The following is a 25,476-nucleotide window of genomic DNA, read 5'->3' on the forward strand; positions in this document are numbered from 1 at the left end:
TAAGGTGAAGGTTGGTTAACCGCAGGAATAACAAATTAGTTGTTGATGTTGCTGGAAAAAAAATCAAATTACATTTTATGACTGAAATGTATAAGGAAATTTTAATTAAACTGATGGAGCAGGACAGCACATCCTGGAAAGGAGGGGGGGCCAAAATAACCATCGATCAATTTATTCATTACAATGAAATTATGTCGCATTTATATGCACCCCGCGACGGCAAGGGGCGAAGGAGTGTTTAGCCCCACCTCCTCTGGAATCCCTTTAGAAAATCACCGCACAATAAAAATAATAATAAAAGGACATCAATGTCCCTGGCTCGGCTTGGCCTATGCAAAAAGGCAAAAAAAAAAAGAGACACATTTCCTTTGGGGGGTTGGTTTTCCGGGCATCAAATTTGAATTTCATATGCTGCTGGGTTGCTTGCCATTGCTGACTTGATTGAAGGCGGCTAATAAAGTGTCTCACTTGCTGAGAAGGGAGACGAGAGATTGTGGATGGGGGGAGCTGCAGATATTCCCCGCTGCGTTAAGCATCGTTTAAGAACTATGCGGGGTAGCGGGAGGTTGGCACCCATTTGATTTATTTTATTCCCCTTCGGTTTGCTGGCTGTTGTTAATGTTTTAATAAGATTGATTTTATTGCGGCCTCTGTGCGACACGTCTGCCATTTCACCCAGTACGAGAGAGAGGCAGAGGAATCAACTAACCCCTTTCCTTTGTTCACCACCAACTATTTTGTAAGTCAAAGGGTTAATAAGTTGGTCTGCCTGCTGTTTTAAGATCTTTATTACCGCCCAGGTCATGGGCTCTCTACAGCAATTGCTCTTGGCGTTTCAGTTACATTCGAAGAGAAGTTGGTTATCAGTCGACATTTTGCGCAATTAACTTTTTGGCGCAATTAATGCCAAGTCTAATTACTGTTAATCATGCTTAGCCCGTCAACTGGGTCAGTACATACGCATATATTAGATGAGAGTGTTAGATGAGCTACAATTAAAATTAGCTTTCTTCTACATATGCATGTGCTTTCAAGGATACTCGGCAAATGAGTCTTACATAACAGACTAGAAATGGTTACGTGACACGAATGCGAATAGAAAGCATCTGCAACAATCTAAACTCAAATGGGTTATTAACTAAGTTTTGAAAGTATTTTAAGTGATTCCATTCTTGGACGTTTCAAAGGACGTATGGTTTAATTGAATGTTCAGTTTCCTATATATATATCACTCAAGTAAAGATTTCTCTTAGATATGTATAAGTTAATTCTATCAATTAGTAATTAGATTCATTTTAAAACAGATAGAATCCTTTTTTTTCCCCCTCACGCACTCAACTCTAAATTGTTTAAGAAGGAAACGCCATCTTGAAATTTTGTCTTAAGACAAAGCATGTTGTCAGCCATTATTTGCCTGCCAGGCTAAACAAATGCCTGTCCACATCCCCCCACTTTCCCCTTTCTCTATAAACAATCAGACAACCAGTCAGGCAACTTCTTCCTCTACTCCTCATAAACCGTTTGCTTCTCCTTTCCTTTCGTTCGTTTGTTTCGTTTATTCCCCATCATTTACTTTGTCAGTATGCGGCATCTACATCATCATTATTATTGCTGTGTTCTGTTTGCCAATGTGTTGTACATACAAAAGCCGTCATCATCAGCATCTTCATCATCATTGTGCTCATCATCTCCAGCATTCTGTAGCCTCATCTCTTGGTTGTTGTATTTTTCCCTTAGGTACTTGTCTTTCTTAACTCATTGCGTTGGCAATAAATCTTCGACACTCTTATCTACCAAGCACAGTTTTGGATTCTCTGACTTTGACTCACTCTGGCCATATGTCAGTTAACCCTCTTGGTTGGGTTGGGGTAAATCTATGGCACCTGCTTAGCACAAATGGCATGGCACGGGAGTTGGGGCTTCCCTCTTGGTATTTAGCCTAATGAGATATACAAATTTTTGAATGGAATTGAAATTTCAATTTCCTCCAGATTCGTATTTGTTGACTTTTATTTTAACGACTTGGCAAAAAAGCTCATAAAATGCAAATGAAATATTAGCCAAATGACATATAAACATTTAGGCTCAATAAACCAACTCCATAGAGACAATAGAGAAATTTCAACTTTGACTTTATGAGCAACTTAAATACGTACACACACACACACACACACAGAAACATAGAAACACACACAAATAAAGCCCACATGAAATAAGCCTGCATACATTTGGCATTTTGTTGTTTTCGGTCTTTGCTTTTATTTATTTCAAATTTACTTTTGGCACATTTTATGATGGCAAAAATGTTGACCTAAAAATCATAAAAATTGTAATCAAAAAAACAGAAACAGTTTATTGGGTAAAAGGCATAGAAATGAAAGGAAATTCTGGTCAGAATTGAGCAACAGAGATAGAGAGAGAAAGGAAGGAAAAATTCTAATAACATCTAAACGCGAGTCCGGTCCGGAAGGAGAAGCTGCTAGCTTCAGGCTCAACGCTTATGGCTTTTTAATGGTGCCGTGTGTCGGTTTTGTGGCAAATAAAATGGCGCACATTAAAACCATGTTACGGAGGAGCCAACCAAACAACCAACCAGCCAGCTGCCAGGAAAGGAGGCTAAGACGAAGATGGAAGATGGAGGCCAGTGGCAATAGCAATTGCATTGGCCCCGGGACCACTTGGCATGGCATATTGGGGTCATGCATGGCAGCGTTTGGGGTAAATAAAAAATACATAAAAATATTTTACGAGCCAACGGAAAGGAATGAAGAAAACAACAGGCTAGGCTGGCATAAGAGGAGACCAGGGGCCAGGGGCCATGGTTGGAAATTGCAATAAAAATGGCGGCAAATAAAATTGACAATATTGTCATGCGCGCGATTTGATGCCCACGGAATCCATGCGGACTCGGTGCGGACTCAAGGCAACAAAATGAGTAAATTTTAATTTACTTAAAAGACATAAATCACAAAAGTTAGAATATTTTGGCCTATAGTCTTGGTAGTATCGACCAATTGATACCTTGTAAGTATATCGAACAGAAAAGCCGTCGGCAAAATGTCTAAAACGTTTGCCTTGGATCTAATTCTTTAAATTTCTGTCTTTAAGAGTGTGGAGCCAAATGATTATTCCGGGTTTTTGTCATTTCAATTCGCATTATCCTTTGCACTTATTTTACTGCTTTGTGCTCCTGCTGCTGGCCCCTTTGGCCCTTTCTTCCAGATCAAACTGTAACTGTAATTGTAGATGGGTATGGGTAAGTGTGTGTGGGTTGTGTGGGGGTGTGTTTGTGTAAGAGCGGGTGCGGCTAAGGGCACGGGTGTGTCGTAGTGTTCGTGGTTGTCGAGTAACTCGTATTGTCATTGTGCAAATAAAATATGTCACGACTCGCCCATTCTCCTGCCGTTTCATTCCCTTTCTTAGTGCTGTGTTCTTTGTATTTTTTTTTTTTTTTTTGGTCCTGGTCTGATGTTATTCAACCACCCGAACACGCCCCTATCTAGCTCTCTCTCTCTCTCGTAGTGTCTTTCTATCTTTATTTATTTGTTGTATGAGTGTTGTGCACACATATAGTACATGTATCTAACCTTTTGTGCCCATTGTATGCCATAGACAATAAGCAGAAATCTTTCTTCTTTATAAACAAAATTGAAATGGTTTTTATATAACACTTTATAGGGTGTTATATAATGAATAACTTAGTCGAGATTTCAACCATTAGGCATAAGAAAATTAGAGTAAAACTTTATTCTAGATTTCTAAATCTATTACTTAAGCTCCAAGGCTTATTTGTTTGCCAATTCATATGAAACTAGCTGACATATCTATTAATAATTCTTTACTTCTAAACTCGTTTGTCTCCTTCTCTTGTTGATAAAAATCTAAAACCCAAATTCGTATATTCACTTTGACACAGCCCTTTTCAAAGCTCGATCATTGGTCAGGTGCAAAAAAGTGAATAAAACTATATTTTCATTTTGTTGTATGATACACAGACACAACTATCAAAACTATTTGCCCCTACAGTCCTTCTCCCCACTGTATCCCCATTCGTTTCTATCATTGAGTTCTTCTCTGTGGAGTGCCTTTTTGGCTAAATGCGAAATCGATTGGAAAACAATTTCCAATTTTTAAAGAATTATCGCCACCATATTCGCGCATGCTATACTAAATCACACATAAGTAACCTCTAAATCTGCTACCCGGGATGAACAGACACACACACACACACACATATATTCTGAAAGAGGAGAGAAAAACCTTTTTTCTAAAGCTTTTCCTTTTTGGCTCGTTTATTTCTTTTTTATTCTTTCTTTTTTTTTTTTGTCCCTGCAATATTTTCCATTTCATTTTCTGCGCGTTTTAGCTTTGGCTGCATGGCTGACTGACTTTTGTATATATACATTTAGATGTACATATATATATATAACTATGTACAATATATATTATATATGTATGTATGTGTACAAGTCTGTGTATATGAAAGGAGTATACATGTTTGTTATCTTTACCACAAACCCGCAGCCATTTAGTTTTATGTGTTGCCTTTGGGTTATTGCACCTTTGACTTTGGAGGTTTGAGCGAGTTTCGGATTCACCCCAAAACCATCACCCCTCACCGTATTCCTATGGCATTTTCATTTCGATTCCACATGTGCCATTTATTATTATTTGTTTTTAACCAACTCAAGCAAGCCGAAAGGCAAACCAGCCAAACCAAACCCATCGAAACCAGAAAACTCTGGCGGCAAGTATTTCCTAATCAGGTTTTAACTACTAATAGGATTTTCGAGGTGGCAAATCGTAATTTACATGGATTTCCCACAAGATACCCAAAGAATTGAATTGAAAGCCAGAGCAAAGCTACCGCTAATGTATTGTAGATTATGCCAAATCCCTTTTTCTTTCCTCCCGCAACTTATTTTTTCTTTTCCTCTCTTTTTTTTTTTGTTTTGTGCGTTTTGCTGCCATTCTGTGCTGTGTCTCGCATGAGAGCACGCATGTGCGTTAACATTGAGTGGAGCCCATGGAGCTGCTTCCGCTGATGTCGCTGAATTGCCTGTACCTAGCAAGACGTCTCTTCCGCAGGCATTGCCTTATCTCTAGCACCAGGTAGGCAAATATCAGTCCAGCCATAAGACTAGATACGGCTATGGCAACGAGTATGAGGAACCAATGAAAGCGGCATGACATGGTTATGGGACGCTCAAGAAAACCATTCCACGAACCGGTGCACTTCTCCTCAACACATCTGCCGCGGGCATTACGTACACAGCCCTTGGGACAGCAGCCATTGGCCGTAATGTGGCCACAGGTGGTCAATTCGGTGGCCTGGTCAGTGCAATTGCTGGTAAATTCACCTTCCACGGGCCAAATCGGATGAGCCAACATCACGAGTAGCAGCAAAAGGCATTCCTTTAGGTAATATGTCATCGTCTCTATGCCGCACAGCTGCTGAAAAGTATTTTTGAATTTGGAAAAAGAAATCTAGCCCCGATATCATTGGGCCTGCTTTGATTCTTTAAAATACATAATTTTATTGAAAGACCAAGGCTAACTATATATATCTAGTTATTTTCTTTCTCTTTTATGTCCTTGGCATCCCTTATCGTGTATTTTCAGGTCCACCTTCGACGACATATTCCTTGTATTCTGACACCGATTAGCAAGCAAATTAGTCCAAGAGCGATTATAATAAGAAGTATTAAAGTTATCAAATAGCCAAGAGACATCGGCCATGAAGTACTGAACAGACAGTACTTATCCATAGGGCAAACATCCTTATTTTGAGAGTCCATCAGGATCTGCGGAATGGAATTACGAAGCGACGAACCGAACAAGTCGAAAGCTTTTCTTGAACTAATTTTTGAGCGGAATGTGTTTCTTATCGAATAATTTTCGCCAGCATCTACACATAAACGTGGAATGAAATAACATTTTATGAAGTATTTTGACCCCTTGCCTTGAATTATTCAACCTACGCCCATGCAGCCACAAGAAATTAATGGTCATTCTTGTATCGTATGAGTCAAAATTTGTATATGTATAAATGACCCTTTGCCCATTATGTAAAGAACGTTTATCACCCCAGCATTCTTACTTCTACAGCTTTGATATGGCGACATAAATAACAATAATTTGTGTACCAAATTTATTTGCTTTATATTTCGACAGAAGAGTGGTAGTAGTGAATATATGAATCTAGATCTGGATACGCCTACAAGTCAGATTACAAACCCTTAACTCGTATAGTCTCCTAAATCCATTTGTTTATACAGAAACTTAGGGGTCCATATCTTTTACCTTTTACCTGTTTGATAAATTTTGGCGACTTTAGAACAGAATTTCGCTCTAAGGGTGCATAGGATAAGGGTTGGCAGAAGTTCAAGAAAGAGTATTGGTAAATTGGTATTTGGTAGCAAGAATCAGTCATCAAAGTCAGTTAGTCATTGTCTGAAATTTGTAAAAACAATTCTAATATCACTTTGATTTGTTAAATTTTGAATGTTTTTATTAAAAGAGCAAATCTAGCCATAGCGAAAATTAAATGTCTAGTCCATCTCTTTGTGCTTCTCCTTCTCCTTGGTGGTTATTAAGTCTTCGTCTTGTGTATTTTTGTAGTTGAATGATGTTTCCTGAGGATCCCATTTGCCATCCTTTTTCATATTACTGTAGTCCTTGACAAAGTAATCGGAATATTTCGGTGGCGATGGGAATCCCGGAGGTGTGCCTTGTAGAAAAGCCGTTGCTGTCGGATTCAATACCCACATGTTATCAATCGCTCGCTGCTCACGATCTTTTCGCCGCTGCCGTATATTATTCCGTATGAATAGCCAAATTAGTCCAATAGTGATAATAACCAGAATTATCAACGTAATCAAGAAGCCAAGGGTCATCGGCGATGAAGTACCCAACGGACAGTACATGTCCTGCGGACACAACTTCTCTCGCACATAACTATTATCAGCACACATAATGGTCAACGGTATGAGCTTAGGACGTACCGAACGAGACGAGAGTTTTTCTTCAACTAAGTTGGGAGAGGAATGCGATTCTCGGTTTTGTAGTACTCAACTTATCGATCAATTTGCCAGCATCCACACATGAATGTTGGAATTTATTGGAAGTCTTTCTGTTGCTCATTCTACACGCAATTATTGGTCGCAAATCGCTGAGCTGGGTATTTCCAAAAATATTATAAAATTGTTCTGATAAGCTGAAACGATGTGGGTCAGGAAAGAGTATACAAGATTGCCTCCCTTTGGAGAATTTTAATCATTTGTGCTTTATTATTTAGCTGATTAATATAACAAAATTTGAAAAGTGTGAGTTAAATGAACATATATGTATGTATGTATATACATATGTATGTATGTTGTTTTATGTGCAATACACAAATCAAATATTAGAAATATTTATAAATTGAAATACAAATGAAGCTTCTAAACGCAAATCAGCATAACAAAGTGATTCTAATGTAATGCGTGATTTTGCATAATTACAAACTTAATAATTAAAATTGTTGCATGCACAAAACCGAAATGAAAACATTAAATTTTAATGTGGCCAAAATGTACGCCCCATTTCAGCCACCTTCTTCATCCATTTCCACACACACAAAAGTGTAACTCTCCAACTGAGGTGGTTGGCCATGTGCATCAGGGACTTGGCCTAAACTCTCCCTAATGCCACCCAACCCAAAAACATGAAATGACTAATGCGTAAATATTAGCAAATACCGAAATGTTACCCCTCTCTTGCACATAAATTTGAGACACATATGCAATGCAAATACAATCTATTGTTGTTGTTTTTGTTGCTGCTGCTGCTGCTGCGTTATTGTAATAAGCAATCAATTATTATTATTGAATTTAGGCGCGGTCTGGTTGGGCAGCTGGTCAACGTTACTAATGCGCCTAATGAGAATTTAAGCACCACCCCAATGCCCTTTCCTTTAGCCCATTTACCCTAGCTTTAATTCAAGTACAGTTGTGATCGGTAAAACTGTAAATACAATTAGAATTCTGGTTTGAACATTTTAGCCATGGCTTTTGGGGTTTTCATATATTCCAATTTCGTTTAAAAATTAGTCGAAATCTGCATTTGTAGTGGGAGATTAGAGCAAATGGGGATATAAGTAAATGTGATTACGAAAAAGAGATATCGAAAGAAGACTAACCTTTTGCCCCCTCTACAAATTTGTGATGTGTATGTTAACTACCTGCTAAAGGTCGATTACTAAAACCGACATCGTTAATGATAATTTAATTACTGCCTGGCGAATTTTGGGCTTTTGGCGACTTAGCCTCTTCTCATATACAAGTAAGCATTGATGTGTGTGTGTGTGTGTGTGTGTGTACGCGTCCTGTGGCCACGCTAATTGCAGCAAATCTGCTTGGGGTCAGTTTAGACAGTGGACAATTCTGTGGGCGCTTATTAACTGTTAATTGTTACAAACGGCAAAGGCGACTCGAGATATTTTCAAATTGCAAAACCTCGAACAGTATTTGGGTATTCCCAGCATATTATACATATAAACATGTATGTATATAATGGGGTTAAACCCCAAACAATTTATCACAAAAAACTTGCAAAACTAGCAATTAACAATATTTCAAGATAACATTCAGATAGAGGGAACAACAATAAGCTGAAAGCTGTCGCAACTCATGAGATATGTCGATTGTTTGAGTCGGATATATAAAATCCATATTGAAAATTGATTTAAATTTTTAATAGGCATATTCTCTGACATTTCGCTGGCTGAGTTCAACCCACTTTGATGAAAATGCATTGGCACGCAACAATTGAAGGCTTACGATATATGCCAAAAGATATGAAGCTGAAACGATATCGAAATGCCAATATAAAATCGGGCCACAAACACTGAATGCCAAAGAGAAGAGACAAAAAACCGAGCCCGCAACTTGCAAGTGCAATGCAGCATATGAATATATACATATATATATACCTATATGCATATTGCTACGTATATGAATATATAGTGTTTGTTTGCCTTTTTTTTCCTGTAGCTGTCAAATCATATTTTAATCTGTTTTGATTGCTGACTTTTGTGCAAGGGATTTGTGCAAAAACGGCAGCTGTTTGGTAAAAATACAGCGAAAAATATTGCATTTTATTTTATTTATGCATACTCACACACATACATATGTATATACATTTTGTAGGAATAAGCTTATATGTATGTATACGTATCGTGTGTGTATATATGCAAATATGTGACTCTGATTCTCTGGTTCTGGCTCTGGCATACAGTGCGTATTCCATTTGTTTCATTTCATGCATCAAAGTTAAGCAGTAAAATCCACTTTTTACGAGTTGTCCACTGGTTTCATGTAACTCATATGAAAGCATAGAAAAAAATGGCCAACATTGAATGGAGAAAATATCTTATTAAGGGATTGCATTAGAGAGTCAGAGAGTCAGAGATGAGACTTGAGCTCAGAGTGAATCAATGAAACGAAACCAAGAAAAGAAGACTTACAGATGATTATCATGATAAGTATTCTTTTTAACAATAAAATCTTAACAAAAGAGAAACTTATTCTTAAATGAAAATTGTTAGAAATATTCCTTCTTTTTTACTTATTTTAGAGTTCTTTTGGCTTAAAGTTTCTTAAGATTTTCAAAGTAAATGTTGTCCTGTCTCAGGAATACTCCTGTCTGGAGATACTCCTGTGAAAAGTTGGTCAGATAAATTCTTGCTTGGTTGTGATTTGGATGTTCACAGTAAACTACCTCATCACTGGCGGGCACCCAAGCCACACACACACACACACACACTTCTCTCCCTTCCCCATCCACCTTGTCACTAACTCGACGACTGGCCCAGCTTTGCCAGTGACTTAAATACACATAACCATAGATGGTGCCACTGGGCGGACAACCAGGACCAAGACGAGGACATCGTAGCTAGATTGTCAACATAGCTTCAAATTGCTAAAGTTCTGCGACTTTTGATGTTGCCTCATTTTCCCTGGCACGCACTCTGCCAATAGCTCTGACTCGCTTACATAGCAGCCATACCATAAACACACATATACATACATATATATATGAGTGTGTTATGGTGTGTGTGTGTGAGATACCATTGTTTAATGTGGTGTTGCCAACTATTTTAGCCAAAAGCTCACACGGGTTGCCGCACAGTAAGTAAGAGTAAGAGAGAGAGAGAGATAGCGAGAGCGAGAGAATACCGACATCGGCTGGCTGATTTGCTTGCTTAGCTTAACAGGGTCCCGTACTGTGGTGGGATTGGGCAGAGGGGACTGGGGTCCGAATCCGGGTCCATCTCTCACTGAGAAGTTGTTTTTGGCGCTGCGTTCGGTTGACATTCGTAAAATCTCAAAATCCCGAAGGTCGTTGCCAGGGATTTTCTCAGATTTTGTTAGATTTAAATGAATTAGTTGCCTTTGGTCGATTGATTTTTTGACCTTTTCACATATTTTTTTGTTTTGTCGCCCAGTCTTGCCGGAATATTAGGCCAGAATATTTCTATAAAAATTCATACATACATACATGTGGATGACATTGCATTGCCATGATTTTCCATCAACCCTCCTGGATCTACCATCCAACAGATTGTTAAATGAGTACAAATGGGAGAAGGAGAACAAAATAAAATAGATGACACCAAATTAGATGGTTAAATGGAAAAAAATGTCCACTGCATTTTGCAAGTAATTAAAATATGAGTAAACGCCGCCACCACTGATAAAATATGCCAAAGGCAAACAAAGCCCCACCAAGCGGGGCAGTTGGTGGACTTTACTATTATAAATTTGTGGGGTGAGATGGGGCGAAAGGCATTCTGGTCTTGGTTCTCATACTGGTCAGTTGGTTGAATGGCTTAAAAAAGCATCAAATTTCATATTCAAAATGGCACTTTACATGTTGAGCATAATTTATAAATGCACGCAGTCCAACCCATGGCCAACAAAAGCAACAAAAACAACAATTGCAACAACTACAGCAACTACAAACATGAAATGTGCTGCGGTGGCAATATTTTTGAGGCAACATTGTCGACACTCTGTATGCTGTTGGACCCAAGGTAAGAATTTGAGACAGAAGGGGCAGGTGCTAGGACTATCGACGCCATACAATGCATACGTGTGTGTTTGAGTGTGAGTGTGTCTGTGCTTTGAATATCTTTCTAAACGAAGGCATATTGAAATCGTAATAAAGAATGAGAACGAGAAAAAAGGCAAAAAAACTTAACTTAAAGCCATTCATTTCTGGCTTTAATTGTGAGTTTTCCTATTTAGACAGTTTTTTTTTTTTTGTGTGTTTCACTGATAGGGCATGTGATGGTCGTCAGAGTTGCCGTTGGCTTGTTGAGTTGGTCCTTGTTGTCGCTGTGTGTGCGGACGTAGCAAACATGCCACAGACTATTCCCGTCCCACTCGAAGGTAAATGACGATTTTAATGGCCTCTCTGGCAGGCGAACAGAGTACGAGCAGAGCCTGGCCAACATGTTGAAAGGATTGCGCCATAGCCATGCCGCGCCTATATGTTTCTGTGTGTGTGAGTGAGTGTCCTGCCTGGTGTCCTGCCACAGTTGATTGGCTGTTATTTTTGGTGTTGACGCAGCGCAGAGGAGGCAACTGTTGAAATTTGCATATCAAAAACGGGCAGAGAGGCTGCAGTGAGATGGGGCAGTGGGAAGGGGGAAGGGCTGAAAGGATAGGCAGAGGACTGCGGCCATTGTGTGTCCACATTTCTGTAATGGGCCCAACCAAAGTCCTGCCTTCCAGCCTCTGAGACCGGCTCTATGAATTTATGAACATAATATAAATTTATTTTTGCAAACTTCTCATGTTTTTGTTGTGGGCTCCAAAAATCTGCATGTGCTCTGGCTACCAGCCAGATCCCAGGACCAGGACAACAAAGGGATTGCTATGTCAGTTCACTGAGAGTACATACTCTATATATACATACATACAGCCCAGTGTGTCTGTGTGTGTGTGTGTGTGAATCTGTGTGTTTGTGTTGCATTTACTGTGCTTTCGAGCACGTTCAAGTTTATTTATGCGTATGCAGAATACTTAATGAAAATTTAAATGTAAAAGTTACTCGTAGATTGCAGCTCAGGGGCACAATATGGTCAGGACAACAACAACAACAACAACAAAAAAAGCCAGAAATGCCTCACCAAGGACCAAGGAATTTCATAAATGGAATGATACACATGAATGTTCAAATTGTACTTTAATAAATTAAAAACAAAATGCCCATATAATCAGTCAACTAGCACAGAATCCTTAAGAGATGAATATGAAATGTTGATGGATTGGTTTAGCCAAAAAAAAAAAAAACTGGGAAAAACAAATGCATTTTTTCAATTTCTACTTTCTCTAATCCGCTGACCCGTTGCCCATTTCCATTTATAGACCCTCCAAGTCCATAGTGAATGTAAATAAAATTAAATTTTGCATTTGGCAGATCTAAGTTAAGAAAAAGGCGAGTACAACTTTATCTCTAAGCCAAGGCTGAGCCTTTGAGTCCAGCTTTGAGCTTATTATGTAAATGCAATGCCACCGCATGGTTTTTTTTTGTCTTCCCTACTCCTTTTAATGCGATCTCCCACTGTTCAGTTTAGTCCCTCCCTCCCATCTACCATCTCTGGCACTCTGGGCCATTCGATTTAGATGCAAATTCATCATAAAGCCGAGACCAACCCAAGAAAACAATAAAACTGACCTAAGCATGCATAATATAAAATTGCCAAATGGCCACACCGACAATCCTGGGAGGCAGGACAAGGGAGAGGCTAGGTGACTTTATCCAACATTTAAATTAGAATTTCTTTAATGCACATGCCGAGAGGGAAAAGTTTAATAAACCAACTGGAAAAACATTGGGCAGACATAACTCTCAAATCCAATTGCCATAAATAAAAAAAAAAAATAGACAGAAAAGAAGCATAAAAAATGTTTCCACCGAAAAAGTTTTTCGCCCCCCCACCCCCCAACACCAACACCACCATAGGCCACTAACAAAAATGGGCAGAAGTCGGCTCGTAACTCCATCAAATGATGTACAAGTTAACACATTTGCTGTATAAATCTTGTTCAGCAAAGTCTAAACGGCGCACGAACAATTCTCACAAGTCGAGTTATTCAAAAATCGCTTCTAAATTGGCTACAACACATACAGCTTTCTGTTGTTGCTGTTGTTGTTGTTACTGGGCCCTTTTCCTTTCCCAGATCCTCCTTCTATTCGGTGTTGTTTTGTTTTGTTTCGCAGTTTTCTACTGGATCTGATTCTGGTTATGGTGGAGCTGTTGCTATTGCCGTTTCTGCCTCTGCAGCTTTCGATTTGTGTATGTGTGTAGATTTTGTGCACATTTATCTTGGGGCCCGGCTTATGCGAAAAGTTATGAAATATGCGCACGAGCGTCCCACAAATTGTCGAAAGGGGCGTCCCGGACACGGAGAGGCGAAGAGCTGTTAGACTGTTGGGCCAATGTGCCAGTCCAACAAGACAGCAACAAAAAGAACAAATCGTGGAGAAAATCTGTTTTTTATGACTGGTCATGGTCTTCCACAAACCCGTTATGTGAATGTACCTATGAGATGTGCAAATGTACTTGACAAAACAGTCGGAAAAAATATGAAAATATATAAACGTACTTGATGCTAGTTTTTTTATTTTTAGAGTTAAGAGAAAAAGTTGTGAAAACCGGAGAAGTTAAAAAATTGGTCAAATGAAAACAGTTTTCCTTAATTATTTATAAACAATTTTAGTCTGAATTTCGGTGTCAATAACCTGCTTGCATTATTTTAGTTGCTTATGTTTGAAAATCTTAGAAATTTATAAGATTTATTAAGTTTAAACCGACTAAAATGCATTTATTAACAAACTTATATTAACAGGGTTTTCTTTGGCTAGAACTTTTACTCCTCATCAGCTAGAATAATATGAAGTTAGAAATAATATCCTTTAATTTTTTTATTAGCCAAGGTCAATGAATAAAAACACAAGATGTTTAGTTTTAGTTTTTAGTTTTTCCCATTATTGGAATCACAAAATCAATCGTTGCAATTTACGATTAAACTATCTGTTTAAACTAGTTTTGTGGTCTAGCAGATTCATTTGACTGATTTCGACATCTACTAAAATAAAAGTATTAAAACTTGTATAATAAATTTACAAACAAAACCGTTTTCTTTAAGAGAGACTGATTTGAATGTCTTTAACTAATTTTTGCCTAAGATTAGGCTTATAAATTCTCTTCTATTATGGCCATTATTTCTTTCTATCTGCAATAGACATACATTTGGCCAAAATACATTGTACTTGTGTGTGTATGTGTGTTAAAGAGAGTGTGTGAGTGTGTGTGTGTGTTAAAATTAAATAAAATAAAATTAAATGTATATAAAATTAGGTTAATGCTTGGATGCCGCATCATAGCACTGAACAGCCCAAAAGGAAAGAACACCCTGGCCAAACGCCTTTTATTTTATTGTTATGTAGATGAGGCCACAATACTGTTGAGGGTAGAGAGGCAAAGGGGGGAGAGAGAAACGCACTTTCACGCATCCAATGTGAACTCCATTACCATTGCCACATAGCATTCTCCACACCCCAGGCAGCATCCCCCAGCAATCTGCTGCTCCCTCCTCACATGGCCACAAAAACATGCGACTTAAACAGGACTTATGGTTATCTTCGCATTTTATGGATATTGCGCCGAACGTTTGTTTTGTTGGCCTGCTTTTCAATGTACATATGTACAGACAATACAAACTTGTATGCAGAAGCATACATATATGTATGTAGATGTCTCTTTGGTCTAAAGAGGAGAAAATAAATGAAGTTACTTGCCACCATATGTTTTGCTAAAATGTTCTATGTAAATGTTAGGAAAATCACTTTAATTTCACTCTAGAAAAGATAGCAGACCCGAGGACGGGAGGCTTGCGGAAGAAGAGAGTGAAAGTGATAGCTGGAAAAGACAAAAAGAACTGAACTTGAATGCAAGACAACAACAAGCCAACACTAATTAAGAGCATATCAAGAAAATGTAAGAAAAATTATGAAGTGCAAACGTTGAGAAAGAAGAGGGAAATTCCTGCATTTCCGAAAATAAAAATTCAGCCCTACAACAGTTAAGCCTACTTAAGCCCACGTTCCATGTTGTATGGCATGAGCATCTCCCAGCAGTTGCATCCAACAAAACTCTGTGTTCCAGCACGGGATACGAAACGGTGTATACTGAAAACGGAATACGGGACAAGCGAGACACACTCACACACACATACACGATACATTGGACCATTTGTCGCTCGAACTAAGCCCACTTAAGCCCTAAAAAACTCTGGCGGACGTAGGAGACGTTTCTACATTTTCGGACTGTTTGGCTGTGTTCGATTTGACTTATGGGTTCATTTGCTTCGAATGTCACTCTATTTATAGTGCGCGCGCTCTTGTAATCTGCTCATCGGGCAATGGAACGGAGTGAATGCGGAGATGAGATGTGTTGTTGATGATGCAGATGATGATCAAGTGGATTGGTTTGGACTCAATGGCAGGTTATGCCACAGAAAAAAACCAAAGAAATTTGTTTCAAAATTATTAAGAGTCATCCCGACCCACCCCCGATCCCCTATTGGCACCCCATTTAATAATTGGCAGCAATTTCATGCCCCACTGCTAGAATCTAGCCAAAAAAGGGACGACTACGCTCAATTGTTTCATTTGAAATATGATCGAACTTCAACAAACAGACACTCGCTGGCACTTGGTTGTGGCTGTGGTGTGAGGCGCGAGGCGGGAGGGGTGGGAGACCTAAGAAAATTTAAATTTTCCTGGCCTTCTTTGCTTGTTATGCTACGTTTTTTTTCTTCTCTTTTGTCTCGATTTCAATTTTAAAATGAAATTGAAGCGTGACGTTGAGCAAATTGCCTTGTGAACTGCCTCATTACGTCACTGAGTTGTAGATGGAAGTGTGCTCCGCCACGTAATTAGAAGGGGAAATGATTCCTTTAGGTATGGGATTAGATACTTATGAATATTCAAATATCTACTACTTGGGGTAGTTTTCTCTGCATATTATTTGTGTAACAAAGAGAATATTTTAATATATATATTAATAAATATTGTGACTCGGAAATGCGCTTGAAATTCAAATCATAAATTAGACAGCTGCTGCAGTCCTTATAATGTTTAATGATAATTTTCAAAGGATTATGGACATACTCACCCTATTTGGGGAGTCTAGAATATTGAGTTACTCATTTTTGCTTAAATTTCTTTTCGTTAATTGTAGTAAAATTCAGTTTAAAGAATTTTTAAATTGTTTTGACCAAGGAAAATATTTGCCTTACCGGGAACCAACTCAAGTGCGTCCATTAAAATGTCATTGTATACGCCATTTTGTTGAAGCCTCCACAGTTTGCTCCTCACTCGACTCCTTTTAAGCTCCACCCCTCGTACTGTATACTAACAACCCCTTACAGCTTGAATAATAACAACAACAACAATAATATGGAGTACTCCTCCTTCTCCACCCTCTTTACTCTCCTATATCCCCCATCCTCGACTCTGGTATTCCCCTTTAATTATGATTCAGTGCACACAAACTTTTGTTGCGTGCCTTTCGCTTTGTCTTTGTTGTCCTTGTGTCCCTGTGTCCTTGTTGTTGTTGTTGCGCTTTTGTGCTAACTTTTCAATTCCTAATTATAATTAGAGAATCGGTTGTGTTCATAAATATTAAAAAGGGTCGCTCCAACGTTCCCGTTCCCGGTTCTTACCGCCATTCGCACGGCTCCTGCTCCCGCTGCCGTTGATGTTGGTAGCTCTCGGCAACGACATTGCATGAATAATTAACTCAAGTCGTTTTTGGGCGGATAGAGAAGCAGGGTAAAGAAACGGGACCGAGGTAGCTGGTAGGGGGCAGCTCAGAACGCCATTTGCCATCTCCATGCTCCATTTTGTTTGGCAAAAGTGGAATGCCATACCTTGTAATGGCCAACAACAAACAAGCACAACGTAACGAAGGTGGCCGTAGCGGGGTGGAAAGTGGGGCAATTTCAAAGGGGCCACGGCGACATGTCATGAATTTATGAATTTTTGCATTTTAAATGTAATTTGTGCGATGCTTCTTTGCAGGGAAATTGTTACTCTCTCTTTTCATCTTTAATTCATTTCATGGCGAAAACTGCTTCGCGAAATATTTTAGAATTTGTGTTAAGAGAAAACTAATTTTTAGTCGCGCAAAGTCAAAAACATAGTGCACATACCGAGTGTCCACTGTATTCCAAGGAGTCGAACTCGAGCAAAGGAGTCGAACAAGTTGGTTGTGCTTTCCTTGGTTGAGTTATTCGCTAAAAAGCTATCAAATTTCAACCCAAAGCTTTGATGGTGGCGACACCTCGTGCCGGCTGCTGGTCATTGGTCGAAACAACGTCAAACCAAATGAGGCGAACAAATGGAACCAATGAGTACAACTCCAACCGATGAGTGGAACCAAGTGCACCAACGTCGAACATTAAGTTGGGCTGGGCGAAATCCGTGTGGCTGGGCGAATTGGCTTTGTGCGCGCGAATTGAATACACTGAGAAAAAATAAATGTTTAATAAATATTTGATATATGTATATATATGTATATGTATATGTGGATATAGATTAGCAATAAAAAACATTCCCAGGTGATACCGGTAATTCCTTACTAATAGCATTCACAACCGGGCTCTTAAACGAAATCAATTGCTGTACATTAGGAGTGGACGGTGCATGAGACCGGTCGGGGACGATAAGAGACGCTGGCGGGTCTACAGATGCAGAAACACCCCAAGGACTGGTCCTTTTACGTTTCGGAGACTCATTCATAAGCGGTAAACTTCTGAACTGAGTCTCCACCGCAGTAAACTCCGCTTGGAGTTTATTAAAACCTGCCCTTAAAGTGTCAAAACTATCTCTAGTCCGCCTCATGAAAGAGCGCATCTCATTCTCGACCTCTCGGCAAGCATCACATCCATATTTTAAGCCACCACCTTTAGCAATAGACTCCTTGATTCTGCCTGTGTAACCTGCACACTTAACGTGAACCGCATTGTCACACAACCAACACAGAATATAATCATGGGAGTCAACCGCATTAGTGGCAACTATGCAATTATTTTTTGAGCAGACAACCATTTTATCAAAAAGTTTAATTTAATTAAAAAAGGAAATACAAAAAATAAAAAATTCTAAAGGTAAAAATTCTGTGTAAAGAATATACTGACCAGTTCTGACACAAGGGTTAATGTGCAGAGTAAGCCTTCACAACTAAAGAATAAAAAGAGATGAAAGCACAAAAACAAAAACACGTATCACAGAGTCGCGGGTAGGCAAAAGACGAGAGCGCAAATCAATCAAGAATAGGAAAGAGCGGGAGAGCGCGTCAAATTGAACACATGCAACAACAATTTGTACGCAGGAGCGCGAGAGTTAGTTAAAACGGTAAAGACAAAAGGCAAAAGAAATAAGCAAAACAACAACACCGCTAATGCAAGTATTGTTGTAAGTTTTGATTTTATTTAAATTTAAACAAAAGCGACAGCAAGAATTCGCGAAATGAAAATAAAATTCGGATGTTGAAATTTTTATTAATTAAACCGATAATGAATTTAATTTAATTTAAATTTGTAAAAGTAATTAATCGCGAGTAAAAAATAAAAATTGATAAGCCCAAAAAAAAACACGTCCGTCCTCTGCAACGAGTGAAAAGATTTCTTATTATATTATAGAATCTTTCATTTCATTTATCTTCCAATTGGAAGGAGACAGCAGCGAGCAAATTTGCCACCAGATTATAAAAGATTTAGATGGAAATGGTTTTGGATAGGTGTAAAATAAACACTTCGAAGATCGTGAAACTTTATTATATAGGTCCCAGTTGGATTGATTTACTTATCAAAACTTATGGCTGCTGGGTCATTATCAATCCGATCGACACTTTAAATTAAATGAATATTGAAGTTAAAAAGTATTAAAAACAATAAAATTAAACATTTAACAAATAAGATAGGCCAAATAATTAAAAGGCTCTGCGGTTTACAGGATCTAAAAGAAAACCTTGATCTAAAAAGTAAAAGAACACTAATTACAGTGTATAATAGACTTGATTAAACTAAAAAACCATTCTAATTAGTGGATATTAGGAAATAGATAATGAAAATGATCTGCAGAATGTATGAACATATATTTTACTTGAGATGAAATATGTTGAGGCGAATGTTAAATATTTAAATGAAATATATTAATGAAAAATCTGTAAGAATTTAGTTTTAAAACACCAAATGAAAATTAAAACTTAATCAAGTATAACATTTCTATTTCTGGATTATGTGTTTTCATTTAATTATTTTTACTTTAGTTACTCGAACAATTTATTAGTTATTAGGAAATTTATTTTTTTTTTTTTTTTGGAGCTTCTGACATGCCTTGTGTCTTGAACTCCGGACTTCTTTGTCAGTAAGCAAGTCATCAAAGAAACACCTGCAACACCTGAAGTAGACACTCGAAACACTTGCAACAATGACTATAGTCAACAATACGACAAGATGGCCTACAAAAGAAGCCAAGCCGACAAAAGCAGGCCTTCTTGTTTTGCTCTTCACAGGATAAAGTTTCTCTCACATTGTATGAGAAAGGGATGTTGCGGTAGTTCAGCTAAGCTGAAAAAAGTAAGTTGATTTGAGAGAAGGGTTTTTTATTTGGTGAAATTATTGATTTCCATGCCAACTGCAATTGAAATGAGATTCAAATTGTTCTACTCGTATGTGCAACGTGTTAATGTGAGCTCCTTTGGCACTTTTATTGGCTCAATTGCAAATTCAATCAGATAATGCAACAATGTTGATGGCCACACATTTGCCTTGAATATAAATTGATGCTTTTGTACTTCTTGACTTGGCCAAAAGGGTTACACGAATCGAACTGTATATCCACTTAGGGCACTTGTGCAGTTCAACATTCATCCTGACATCGATCTATGAATATTTTAATTTTGAAATCCTTTATCCCTCACTTTTACCGTACTCTCAAGTGGCCGGTCAAAGTTTGGTTCCCCAACGCAGTGCGTGTGTGTGTGTGTTTGCATCGATGAGCATGCAAAACAAAACTCAAACACATACACATACTGAAAAAGAGAGAAACATGAAATTAATGACACACCGAGTAGCCAACCACATGAGACCCATAAACCAATAACCAAGAGTAACCAGAAAGTTAGCAAACACACATGCTTTCGCACACACACACACCCAGAGTCACAGCTTGGGCCAAGGGGACAACGCATTGGCATTGGCATGCAGTTGGCAAAGTGAATCTAAAGTTGAACTAGCTGGGAGTACATATACATATGTATGTATGTATGTATGTATTCACTGCTATACACGCATCTGCACACGTGGGCGGCACCTGACCAGATCAGGGTCATAATCCGCTTGCCAAAAAACAAAAAACAGAAGCAGAAACAAAAAACAATATATAGGTACACAAAACAAGAAAACCACCGTCGCAATCAATTTCGACTGGGGCAACGTTCCGTGACAGAGCAATCGAGTTGGTGAAATTGCGGTAAGGGAACGGAAAGAAACGGGATGATACGGTTCACGACAGGTGTATGGTTTTGCTTGCTGTGTTTTTTTTGCTTACCACAAATCGTACGTTAAAACCCATTTTGGCTTGACTCGAACGCAGCTCTTGGATATGTCCTTGGGTAGGGGTATGGGTCAGGGGAAGGATTGAGAATGGCAACAAATTAGATTTCAACGCAGTTTTCATTTTGGGTTTTGGCTACTCAAAGGTTAAAACCAAAAGCCTTGCCAGCATCACTGTGTCTTTCTTTCTCCCTCTCTCTCTCTCTTTCTTATTCACATACAAAAAAGGTCCAAAGTGACACTGACAGACAGAACGCTTGGGAACGCAACGCAGTTGAAGCATTTTAAAAGCATCTTCATCATAAATCCACAAAATGAAAAACGATGCATGCCACACACACACTCTCAGTATGTGTGCGTGTGTTTGGGGTACAAATTTAGTTACATATTTTGCCTGTTTGTATTCTCCTTCGACTACATTTGCTCCTTCTTGTGGCAAAGTGATATTGTCCCCTGGTGGCTTAACTTGTCATGTGTGGAGAGAAGGAGTACAGACATCGACGACGACAGAAACAACGACTCCAACGACAAAGACAATGGCAACGGCAACGGCAACAAGGACGATGCCGACCCTTTTTGCATTTTGAGACCAACTCTCTCTAATACAGTTACAAGTTATATACATGTATGTATGCATATGAAGATGGGGGGCCAACTGGCCGCATTCTATGAATTATTCAAAATGATCATAATAAATTGCTGCAACCTTTTACGGAAGCTTCCTGCCTGCTCTTAACTTATCACTCCCCCGCCTCTCATTCCACTCATTCACCCATTCTCACTCTTGAATTTGTTGCTTTTGCCTCTTTTTTTGGTTTTTTCGTTAAAATATTTTATGGCTTTCCAGCTCTTGACCAAGAGCCTGCAAGAATGCAACACTGTTTCTGCTTTGCACTTTGATTGCCAGGTTTGGCCATTGAGAGATGTGGCACCGGCAGTTGCAGGTGTAGGAAGATGTTGCAAAAAGTCCAACTTTGTGCTGGTTATTATCTCAAGTGCCAACTATGCTGAGCTGTTGATTTTGCGGCAACTTTGTGTCTGGTCGGGCCAAAACTCTTTACTATTTGCAGTTGCAACTTTGTCAAACTGTTTGGACAGTATTTGATTATCTAAGTGAAGTTCAAGCGGCATGTAAGCAAATCTTGAGTGCCAAATCAAATATTTTATATTATTAGAAAACTTGAAAAAAGGCTCTAAAAGAGGAACTTTCTTTTCCAGTTGATATATCTAGATCTGTCCAAAATTCATTATTATTTCTGCCATTTTCAATTCATTTAAATAAAGAAGTTCCTTAGAATATTTCGACTTGTACATCTGCCAATTCCACTGAATCTCTTCTCTAAGTGTATAAACTTTTCGTACACAATAACAAACTCCAGCTGGACCACATCCAAAAACCCTTCAACTTTGTTTATTTGTTTGCCACCGAAGCAGCTGAATGCGTGCATATTTCAACAGCAGAAAAGTTTCTGGCGTCAAAGTAAAAGTACCTTAGACGATGGCGCAAAGAGCAGGAGGAGGGACTATGTATGTATGTATGTTTGGGAAATGCCTTTTAATGAAACTTGAAGAAGAAGTAGAAAAATAAGAAGAAGCCAGAAGCTATGTGAGATTTGGGACACGTGGTTGTGGTGGTGGAACATGCATATTGATTGATTATTGGACACAGTTTGGCACTCAAAATACCTCGATATTTCAGGAATGAGTGATGGCATCACGGGCCAACATACCATGAAACCAAAAATTTGGTAATTGGACACACCTCTCAAGGCAATCTAATGGCAATTTCCACACTAATATCGATTGTGAAGCGAAATTCAAGTCAACTTTTTAATCGTTAGTATAACCATGCAAATGAATTTGGTCGGTTTGGAGTTGCTTTATTTGATTTTGGTGTTCTGGACATTGCCGTCCATAGAACCACATAGCCATGACGAAAAACCAATCAAAGAAGCCTTTTATATCGATCGAGATGAGCGCTACTTTTTGGCCCGCAAGCGAGCCTCCTGGTTTAATGCACTTATTAAGTGTCGTCTATATAAACTGGAGTTGGCCAGCTTTCCCAATGAGGATGATTTTAAAGCGTTTCGTCAATTCTTGACTACATATTGTGCGATGTTTTATAAAAATGTGATATTGATTCTTTGGCTGATTAAATTTTTTTGTTATTTTTTCAGACCCGCAGATGGAAACGACCAAATCACGTCTCTGGATTGGAGCTCGTCATATTGATAATAACTGGCATTGGCTATCAACTTATAAAATAATTACTTTCACGAAATGGCTAGGTGAGCCACCAAAGACTGAAGATGATCCGGATGAGATTTGTGTGAGGACAAATGTACTTGGCTGGACTGGCACCGCATGTAATAAAAATCATTACTATGTTTGTGAGAAAAGACCAAATATTTAGCAAACTGAAACATGATATTGAAATGGGTAACATCAAAAGTTATCTGGAAAACATCCTGAAACTTTAAGGCCAATGTTTAGCGAGTAAAACCTTGACGTCTAAAAGAGTAAACCTAATTTTTATTGTAATTTTTTACATATTCCCAAGAATCTTACTATATTTAGTTCCAGCTAATTCACAAATTTGTGAGTCAACTGTAACAATACATTTACGTATACTTAATAATTATTCAGCTATTGGAAATTCATTTGACCGTTTATTCCAGTGAATTGTTAAATGAAATTTGCATCAGGACATGCGATAGCTTGATTCTGACATGTTTAATTAGAGCAGATAAATTAACTATTTTTGAAATTTAATTGTTCTCTTGTTCTTTTGTTCACTAGTTCACTTTTGGACTAATTAGTTGGAGCACAGACATTCACATGTTCGTTATGTAGTTCCTTTAGAAAACAAATTTCATTTTGCCCGAGTCCTCTTCTGTTGGCGTATTAAGAAATTAGTGTGTGTGCATGTGTATGTTTGAGTCTATATGTGTGTGTGTGTGTGTGTGGGCATTGAGAAATCAGAAAGGATTACAATTTAAGCCATTTGAGACGCAAAACTTTCAGTAGGCAACATGTTGCTCGGCTACCCAACAAAGGGCTTCATTGAGTTCTGTTGTTGTTGTTGGTTTACTTGGTTTCTAAACCTGAACTAAATTAAAAGCAAATGAAATAACCTTCATTCGGTTAATACAACGTTTGGGCCTTTGTGACTGCCGGCCATTGTTGGATGCCCACAAAAGCAGTTCGGTCCCGAAACTCGATTAATGCAGGTACCAAAAAATGCGGAGGACGGATCAAACAGAAAAAAAAAAAAAACTAAAAGGAAATTGAACGCACCTTGGGCGGGTCACTCAGTTAGATTAGGTGACACGCCTTGGCATTGCTTTTATTAGGAAATTGAATGAAATTGAAATTGCCAGCACGTCAAAATCAAATTAGATTATATTTGCAGCTATTGTGTTTAGATATAATAAAGCACATGATGAAATAGGCGAGTATGGGCCCGATTGAAGACGGCATTCAGGATTATCTAATCAGCCACAAATGCACATAACTCCCCCTTTGTGACTAGCATGTCCCTGTACGTGCATTATTTAGTTACACAGATCTATTAACTTTTACTGATACTGCAATGTCCCATCAGTGGCCCATCATCATGATGATGGTCATTATCGAGTAAAGGCTGGCTAATGGCGAGTAATGAAAGTTTTGTTCGAAAAACTATAAAGCCCAATTAATAACAATTTGGTCACAAAAACTTTTGTTCAATAGTTTGCAAAACTCTGCAGCTAAGCCCGAATGACTACATTACATCCATCCTTTAACCTCCACCTGTCTCCAACCATTATTTCTACCGGCTTTTTTCTTTTAAGTGCGAGTATGTACTGTAGCGTATGAAATTTAATGTTTTATAACTGGCCAAGGCAGGCGGGTTTCGCATCTCTTATTTGTTGTCGTTCCATCTACTTCGATTTACCTTTTGTTTTTTATGATGCCACTGGGAGCCATACGGCAACAGCAACAGCAACAACAACAACAACACGATAAAAGAAAACAAAAAGTAAAAGCCATTTAAAAGCCAAAAGTTTGCCAACAAAAACTGCCGGCATGTGGATGAGTGGAGCAACAAAAGTTTCAAGTAAAATCGCTTACTTCCGTATTTATAGCAAAATTTTCATCTCTGGTCTGGACATTTGTCTTGTTCAGGTACTTTGGATACACTGAGTCAGTTAGTAAGTAAGCCATAAAGATTGCAAAATTCTAAAAGAGTTGCATGTTACACTCTGAAGTTTCTCTAACATTTAAGTCACGGGAAAAACAATCTAATAATAGAAGCAAGTTTTTAGTTTTTCAATAGTCAACTATTTCAGAGTAAGAGTATCGAACAATTCCTAGCACACCCACCACACAGGCATCCTCTTCATTTCGAATTCCGCGAGTGTCTGTCGCCTGATTCTTCTTTGGTTAGTTGTTTGTTTTGTGCCATTTGTTCATTGCCTTCAGTTCTCTATGCTCCCAGTTACTGATCCAGCATAATTCTGCACTCAAGTGCACTCTGGGGCCTTCTCACAGCCAAGTCACGTACATTTCAATTACAAAATGCTCTGCTTGGCCACAGTATCCGTTTGTATCCTTCATGGTTCGCCTGCCGTTAAAATCAATAAATATCAATTAGTTACTTATTTTGTGTGTGTGGCACAATTAAAAATTTCATATATTTATGATGGATATTAATGCATAATTATGGATTGTTTTCATTGTTTCACTGGTAAATTCAATGAGCATAATTGATTTTCGACATTAATGAACGAATGCCTATTCTTATGTACATATGTTTTAT

General features: G+C 38.4%; 1 protein-coding gene and 1 long non-coding RNA gene across 2 annotated transcripts; one reads left to right on the forward strand and one right to left on the reverse strand.

Moving 5' to 3' along the window:
- Positions 1-4,322: 4,322 nt before the first annotated feature.
- On the reverse strand, positions 4,323-5,513 carry LOC137582854 (uncharacterized). The gene has a single exon (XM_068297580.1). It carries the CDS (start codon positions 5,431-5,433, stop codon positions 5,008-5,010), a length of 426 nt encoding a protein of 141 aa, XP_068153681.1. The 5' UTR covers positions 5,434-5,513; the 3' UTR covers positions 4,323-5,007.
- A 17,021-nt stretch (positions 5,514-22,534) lies between these two features.
- Positions 22,535-23,447, forward strand: LOC137583028 (uncharacterized). The gene is made up of 2 exons (XR_011033344.1): positions 22,535-22,785; positions 22,853-23,447. It is a non-coding gene; the product is annotated as an uncharacterized lncRNA (long non-coding RNA).
- Positions 23,448-25,476: the final 2,029 nt, after the last annotated feature.

This window comes from Drosophila tropicalis, unplaced genomic scaffold, assembly GCF_018151085.1.
Source record: "Drosophila tropicalis isolate 14030-0801.00 unplaced genomic scaffold, ASM1815108v1 contig_859, whole genome shotgun sequence".
In the NCBI taxonomy this organism is placed as follows: Eukaryota; Metazoa; Arthropoda; class Insecta; order Diptera; family Drosophilidae; genus Drosophila; species Drosophila tropicalis.